General features: G+C 50.2%; 1 protein-coding gene across 3 annotated transcripts; it reads right to left on the reverse strand.

The window, feature by feature from the left end:
• Positions 1–133: 133 nt before the first annotated feature.
• Positions 134–7,235, reverse strand: SMYD4 (SET and MYND domain containing 4). 3 transcript variants are annotated; one of them, XM_063174173.1, is made up of 10 exons: positions 7,079–7,235; positions 6,239–6,389; positions 5,315–5,404; positions 4,807–5,026; positions 2,949–3,131; positions 2,495–2,661; positions 2,051–2,186; positions 1,505–1,621; positions 1,070–1,193; positions 134–454 (listed from the first exon to the last, which is right to left on the reverse strand). In XM_063174173.1, the coding sequence occupies exons 1-10, from the start codon at positions 7,207–7,209 to the stop codon at positions 304–306; spliced, it is 1,470 nt and encodes a 489-aa protein (XP_063030243.1). In that variant the 5' UTR covers positions 7,210–7,235; the 3' UTR covers positions 134–303. The 3 variants fall into 3 exon arrangements, with proteins under 3 accessions (XP_063030243.1, XP_063030241.1, XP_063030242.1); XM_063174171.1 differs by having other exon boundaries at positions 3,886–5,026; XM_063174172.1 differs by lacking the exon at positions 5,315–5,404 and having other exon boundaries at positions 3,886–5,026.
• Between the last annotated feature and the right edge of the window lie 3 nt (positions 7,236–7,238).

The following is a 7,238-nucleotide window of genomic DNA, read 5'->3' on the forward strand; positions in this document are numbered from 1 at the left end:
ATGTTCATAATGCTCAGGGCACCACACAGGGGAGAGTCACACCTCACACAAAAGCAACTCAAACATTTGCTTCCAACCCACACACAGAACTTATACAACAGCCTCTGTTCCCACCATACCACACACACACCTCTCACGTTAGAATTGGTCATTTTATTTACAACAGGCTCACTAAAGAGCATTCCAAGACTTCATTCAAGTTGCTGTTACACATGATTTTCCAGCTTGTACTACATGACTACCTTACCACATGACACTTAGCTTTGATGAAAGATCACATTGCAGCTTCCTTTGACAGGGAAATTAAGTCCTCTGAAGGATGTTTCTGGGAAGCTCTGACAGGCAGGCCTTCATCTCTTGTAGTTCCTGCATCTGAGCACTCTGAGGACCAAAGTGCACTGACAAAATCCCCTCTGCTCTTTGTATCGTGCTCAGAGCTTCAGAAACTGCAAAGCTGAAATAGGAAGATAATAAGAACAGAGCATGCAAAATACTTAATTCAGCTTCTTGACTTACACAACCTTTAAGCCCTCCCTAACAAAAAACCTAAACCTGTTCATGGCTACAGATCCCACCCTCCCCTACCTTCCAGCACCAGGAAAATTGTGTCTGCTTCAGCTGCAAAGGGAGGGTGAGGGGGATGGAAAGGTAAGGACAAAACCTGAAAACATTATCTTTGAGTATATAAAAACCTACTATTTCATCACTGCAGCTCCTGCTAAAATTAATTTGGTTAAAGGGAGTTGTTGTGAGGAGATTTTCAGAAGCAGCCAGGGGATTTCCTTGCCAATAAAGCAAGAGGATTTCATTCCCTCTTTTGAGAAGATGTCAGCAACATTATACAACTGAGATATAAACACCAAGGGTGATGAGTTGACAGAATGAAACAATTGGACAGGGAATAAATTGAGCCAGGGAGAATAAAAAGATAGACAGGCACAAAATAGAGAAACAGATTCCTGAGAGGGTACCTGTGCTAGACTGCCCTGTGTCCTGTGAGACACCTTCAAGGTGCTCTGATCTTGTGTCAGACACACAGGGCAGGGACAGAGGATGAAACCAAACTCACCCATTGAAGAGGATTTGTGCCAACTTGAAAAGTTCATGGCCTGTTTCTACACTTGATGGCCCATGGTGCATTTCCACAATCTCAATACTCTTCCTCAGGTGTCTGGCTGCTTCCTGCCACTTCCCTGATGGAAAAACAAACAAAACAGAACAATGAGAAATGAATAAATACTTCCTGGAGTTACTGGCACCCAAAGAATCTGACAGAATTAATAAAAATATGGTGAACTGTGCCCACAGAACCAGGACAGGGAGTCTAAAAGAACATTAGAGCAGAGTTTATTGTTCACTGACTGCTGGGAACACAGGTTTGGTCTTTCTGAGAGCTCTGCAGACAAAACCAGGGGAAAAAATGAGAGGGCCAGTCCAAGAAAAAGCTAGTCATGGTAAACTCAAAGTTCAGGAGACATGGGATAGTGAGAGGACAGTGCCATACCAACAGTAGCATAGACCTGTGCCAGATGATCCTCCATCTCTCCCATCATCAAATGCTCTGGGGACAAAAAGGTTTCAGCATCCATCCGACACTTCAGGAGCTTTTTGATAGCCTGATCTATTAAAAAAAAAGGTTATAAAGTTCACCCTGTGGTGAGTGTCCAGTTTTCCATGATCCATGAAATAAAATCAATCCAATCCATCTTTGCAGAGCTGACTGGGGTTTGTTAGGATTCAACACTGACTTCATCTGCACCTCTGCTTATTGCAACCCCAGCATTGGCCCAACTCCCTCCAGGAAAACAAGGCCTGGGAATGCCCAACTCTCCAATGTTACCCTGATTTTTTTTTATTTAATTACTTTACTATGGAACACTATGTGACTTGGATTAACACCCAGATCAGGGGGTATAAAAAAATCTAAAGCTGAAGTCCCCAGGGACACCAGGCCACATGTCACAGCACCCCAATGGCATGAGCAACAGTGCCATCTCATGGTTCCTGTCCCAACCTGGGCCTGACCTCAGGGCACAAAGCTGAGCCTTACCAGCCTTCCCGACTCTCAGCAGCTCTAAAGCTTTCTTGATTTCTTGCTGAAGGTCCTGTAAACGCCCAGACAGGTGATCTCTGCTGGCTGAGGTTGCACAAGCTTCAATTGAACAGCAAAGTGTGTCTTCTTCCCCCTGTGGAAATCACCTTTGTGATCATTCCTGCTCACATTCAGCTCAAAGCTTACTCTCCATCTGCATTAGCTCTGGGTTCCAGAGATGCTAAATTGTTTAATGAATGTAACTGAGAAACAAAGTGATTTTTAAAATAAATTGTTATCAGCTTATTTGATTTTATAAGAAACAGCTAGATACTTGTCTTGACTCAATGGGGGCTTTTGGCTTCTGAGCAGGGCTCAAAGTGAGGTCGCACCTCTTGGCTTTCCCAAACCTAAACCTTACACACCCCAGCAAGTTGCACAATCATAACCATGGAGAATTACCTGCATTTGGGCCCGGCATTTCGGACAGCAGAATGAATTTCTGATGGACACCACACTCTTGACACCAGACTGTAACTCCTGGAGGCACGCTGGGCAGCGACACTTGAAGAAATACTGCCTGAGAAGCTGCTGTCTCTCAGCAACCCTCATCCTGCACCAGTGAGGCCCTGCAGAGGATGGCAAGGGTAAACATCTCCCACAGGCAGAGTTCTTGACATCAGAATGAAAGGATTTTTGTTACAATTGAGACTAGGTACATTTTGGGGAAGACACAACTGGAGACTGAAAATCTAAGAGGGGTTAAGGGATGAAATGTTGGTCAAGTCTGCTAAACAAAGATCATGGCAATATTAGAACAGAATTAGATGAGAATTAGAATAAAAATAGCTATCAGCATGATAAGGGGAGGTGAATGATGTCTGTGCCTTGAGACAAACACAGAATTGGGGCTTACCATAGCAATGCAAAACCTCTTGGCCACTTGAGATTGGCTGTGCTGCCCTGACAGTGACAGATGTCCCGCTGAATGACACGCTGGTGTTGGGGCAGCACGAGTGGTTCAGGAGGCTGAGGACAGGGAAGAAGGCTGTTGCCAGCCTCACAGGCTTCTTATCTACAACAGCCCCATCTCCAGGCCCTGAAGACAGAGGAAAACCAAGCAGGTTGAGATGGAATGCTCACAAACCCACACAATTCCTGCAAGGAGCCCCGTGACCGATCGCAGGCAGCAGCAGAAAGGTTCCTGGTATATTGCTGCAATAAATAACAGCTAAGCACACTCTGCATGGGCACCAAGGAACAGGCCAGCATGGGACAGGCCATTAAATTGTAAACAAATAATTTTCATCTGCAATGGGAGCGTTTTACAGCTGAGAATTTAATGTCTTCACTTCCCACAAGAAGATGGGCAAGGAGAGGACAGTCCTGGGATCCTCAGGACAGGAAAGAGGAGCTACAGGAGAGGGTTCAGTGGATGAGGGGTCTGGAGCATTTCTCTTATGAGGAGAGACTGAGCTGGGCTTGGTTAGTCTGGAGAAGACTGAGAAGGGATGTCATCAATACATTTACAAATACAAGTGTCAGAGAGTGGTGATGGACTTTTTCTGTAGTGCCAGGATGAGGAATAACAGCCACAAATCAAACAAGAAGCTCCACCTCAACATGAGGAAAAACTTCTTTCCACTGAGGGTGGCAGAGCACTGGAACAGGCTGCCCAGGGAGGTCTGGAGACATTCCAAACCCACCTGGACATGTTCCTGTGTCCCCTGCTCTAGGTGACCCTGCCTGGGCAGGGGGTTTGGACTGAATCACCTTCAGGGGTTCCTTCCAACCTCAACCATTCCGTGACAACACTGTAGGGCTTAAATGCTTAATTTTTTTTTTTATCTTACCCATCTCCTGCATTACAGTGATGGCTTGTGCATTACACTGCAGCTGCAACATGTGCCTCAGCATTGCTTCTGCCACAGTCTTCAGCTCTGGGGACAATTCCTCTGAGGTTTTCTCACATGTCTTTGGTTTGGAGCACTGCTGAGGCGATTCCTGACTCAACACAGCAGCCTCCAGGCCAGCTGCTTGCAGCTGTTTGCACAGAGCTACCACGCTGAGAGTGCAGAGGAACTTGTGCTCAGGGCTGTGCTGCTCAGTGTGGGGCAAAAGGTGGAACAGGGCTTGGTAAGAGCTCTGGTACCGACCACTGCTGTCACAGCCAGGGACACCTCTGCTGCCAGCTCCTGCATCTGCCTCACTGAGAGGCCTGCAGCTTCCCTCAGGGTTCTGAAGGTTCTTGTCCCCACAGTGGGACCCTTCCACCAGCCTGCTGACCTCTGCATATCCTGCCAGCAGGACAGTCCTCAGGGCCACGTGGCAGAAGACCCCCAGGGTGAGGAGCAGCGCTCCCAGGGGACACTCTGTCCTGTGGTACTGCTGCCAGGCCCTGTCTGCACAGTCCTGGCTGCAGTACTGGGCATAACTGCAGCCCTGGCAGGGCACTGAGGCCAGGAGCTGCCTCAGACAGCGGTGGCAGTAAAGGTCTGCGTTGGTGGCTCGAGTGTCCCACGCTGTGTCACCATCCTGCAGGGCAAGGCTCTCCCCAGGGCACAGCACGCTCACAAAGGCCTCCTCCTTCACCAGGCTCTGTCCTGCCATGATGTCCTGGGAGGCCACCAAGTGTCGTCCTCTCTCTGCATCAAAACTCAGGCTCAGGGATGAGGATGCACCTGAAATGCTGCTGTTCTCTTCCCAGATCTCTGGCTCCCCTTGAGTGCCACCATGTTCTCCTTGTGCAGGCTCTGGACACCTCTCTTTCTCACCTAATTTAACCTTCAGCTGACTTAGCTTTTTTAGCCGCGTCAGGTGTGTAGTCATGGCCCCATCCAGAGCAATTTTACTCTCCAGCACCCTGAGGAAATCCTGTGCATCCTGCAACCTCCCCAGGCACAGCAGACACTCAGCTTTCCGCAGCAGGACCTTGGGCAGCAGCCTGTCTGGATAGCCATGGCTTTCAGCCCTGGCAATATCTTCCAAACAAACCTAGGAACAAAGAAAAGGCCTTTTAAGTGAACTTGAAAACCAGCTCGTGCTCTTTCATTCCATCTAAGACAGTCTCATGGAAGCAACCAGCAAATTCCATGTGCATAACCAACCTGCTGCCCAAATAAAGTATCCTGACATGGAAACGAAGTAGGAAAATTGAGCTATGGATGCTTTAAGCTTGGGAAGCAGCTGATCTGCTGTCTGTTGTTCTAACAATCAAACACCTCAGGGGCACCCAGGTCCCTGTGGGGTGGGTGCTGCCCTGGCCCCAGGGGCAGCACTTACCTCAAAGTGCCCCAGGTGCAGAAGGGCGGCCGAGCGGTTGGCAAAGCACACGGACACCTCGGGGCTCCCAGGGAGCTCGTGGGATGCTGCCTGCAGAGACCAGAGAACTGCTGCTGCCTGGGGGGATCCCTCACAGCACCCCCTCAGCAGGGCCTGCAGGATCCCCTCTTTGGGGATCCCCTCATGGGAGCTGCTCCTCTCCCCTCACCCTTCAACCATGAGGGCTGCAGGACCCTCTCTTGGGGATCTGTGGCAATTCAGGACATCCCTCTGGCTGTCCTGGATTGCCAGGACCCCTGCCAGGGGGTTCAGAGACCCTGGCACAGAGCCCAAGACCCCTGTGGTTTTGATTATGACCCATGGAGCAAATTTCCAACCTTAGATGAAGACCTGCAAGGCATGACAGTTTAAGTAGAATGATAGTGAATTTATCACGGGGTGAAAAATAGATTTTTGGGGTTTTTAGAATGGGGGTTCAGGGGGCAAGATGGAGGAATCTGGGTGTGTCTAGCCTTTCTCCTTCTTCTTCTTCTTGGCCTCCATCTTCTGCTGTGATGTTGGCACTTTTGGATTGGTTTAGAGTAGAAGCTCACTGTCTAACATAGGTGATAGGTATTGGAAAGTGATTGTAAATATTGTACACGTAGGTTTTAGTATAAAAAGATAACACCACCCTGGGGGTGGGCAGAGTGCCTCTGACTGTCTTGCTGAGTGGACCTCAGCTGGACAGGAGAAAAAAATTTTATAGATAAGACACAATAAATAACCTTGAGACTGAGAAATGAAGAGCTCTGACTCCTTCGAGCGCCGGGCTGGGAAGAGACTTTCTAACATATCTCAGGGTCACTCTGAGCAGCTAGAGTCCCGAGAGGGATCCCCTGAGGAGATGTGAGGTGTTGTGGGACCCCCTCACACCACACCTACCCTGGAGTAGAGCCTCAGGGCAGCCTGGTACCGGCCCCGCTTGAATTCCCGGTTTCCCTGCTCCCGGTACCAGCTCGCAGCCTCCGGCTTCTTGCCCGTGGGTGCCCGGTGGCACAACTGCTCCAGGGCTGCCTCCTCCTCCTCCTTGCTCCTGTGGGACATGGTGGGAGGAGAATCAGTTTGGAATTTCTGGTCCAGCCTCCCTGCTCAAGCAGGATGCTCCTTGTGGCACAGGACTGTGTCCAGAGGGCTCTGGGATATCCCCAGTGAGGGATACTCCACACTCTCAGTCTGTGTGGTCACTGCACAGGGAAGAAGTTCTTCCCCATATTCTCAGAATCACAGGATCAGTTGGGTTGGAAAAGACCTCTGAGGCCATCGAGTGATGGATGTCCAACCTGTGAGGGATGCTTGGTTTGTCAGCACTGAGTGCCACGTCCAATCTTTCTTTAACACTTCCAGGGACAGCGACTTCACCTCCTCCCTGTCAGCCCATTCCAGCACCTAATTACCCTCTCTGCCAAGAAATTCTTACTAGAATTCTTACTAGTGTCCAACCCAAACCTCCCCAAGTGAAGTTTAAGCCGATATCTTCTTGTCCTACCACCAAGAGCCTGGGACACGAGGCCGACCTCCAACCTGCTAAAAAGGGGGCGGTAGAAAGGTGGGGCATGGTATCCCTTTCTGCCCGTCACCCTGTGTCCTATTGCTCGGTTTTACCGAGCGGAGCCTCATCCATCCTTCGACACCGCCCTTTATTATTCATTCCCATTAAGAGATGCTCCAGTTCCCCTCTCCCCTCGTTACCCTGCACCTCCCCTCGCCCCGCCCGCGCCTCACCGGAGCACATCGCAACCCAACCGCACCGCGTCCTGAAGCGAAGCCGCCGCCAGCCGCTCCCTCAGCGCCGGCTCCAGCGCGGCCCAGAGCCGGGCGGTGCGGCCCTGCCACTCCGCCACGGGCAGCGCCATCACCGCGCCACCGGCAGCGCCATCACCAT

Source organism: Melospiza melodia, chromosome 21 (assembly GCF_035770615.1).
Source record: "Melospiza melodia melodia isolate bMelMel2 chromosome 21, bMelMel2.pri, whole genome shotgun sequence".
Taxonomy (NCBI): Eukaryota; Metazoa; Chordata; class Aves; order Passeriformes; family Passerellidae; genus Melospiza; species Melospiza melodia.

What these genes read in the sequence shown, in the direction of transcription:
- SMYD4 (XM_063174171.1), bottom strand. Translation starts at nt 7,209, where the DNA reads ATGGCGCTGCCCGTGGCGGAGTGGCAGGGCCGCACCGCCCGGCTCTGG. An exon ending in TGCACCTGGGGCACTTTGAG is followed by an intron (nt 5,027 to 5,314) that starts GTAAGTGCTGCC and finishes CTTTGTTCCTAG; the next exon opens with GTTTGTTTGGAAGATATTGC. An exon ending in AATGCCGGGCCCAAATGCAG is followed by an intron (nt 2,187 to 2,494) that starts GTAATTCTCCAT and finishes TGATTTCCACAG; the next exon opens with GGGGAAGAAGACACACTTTG.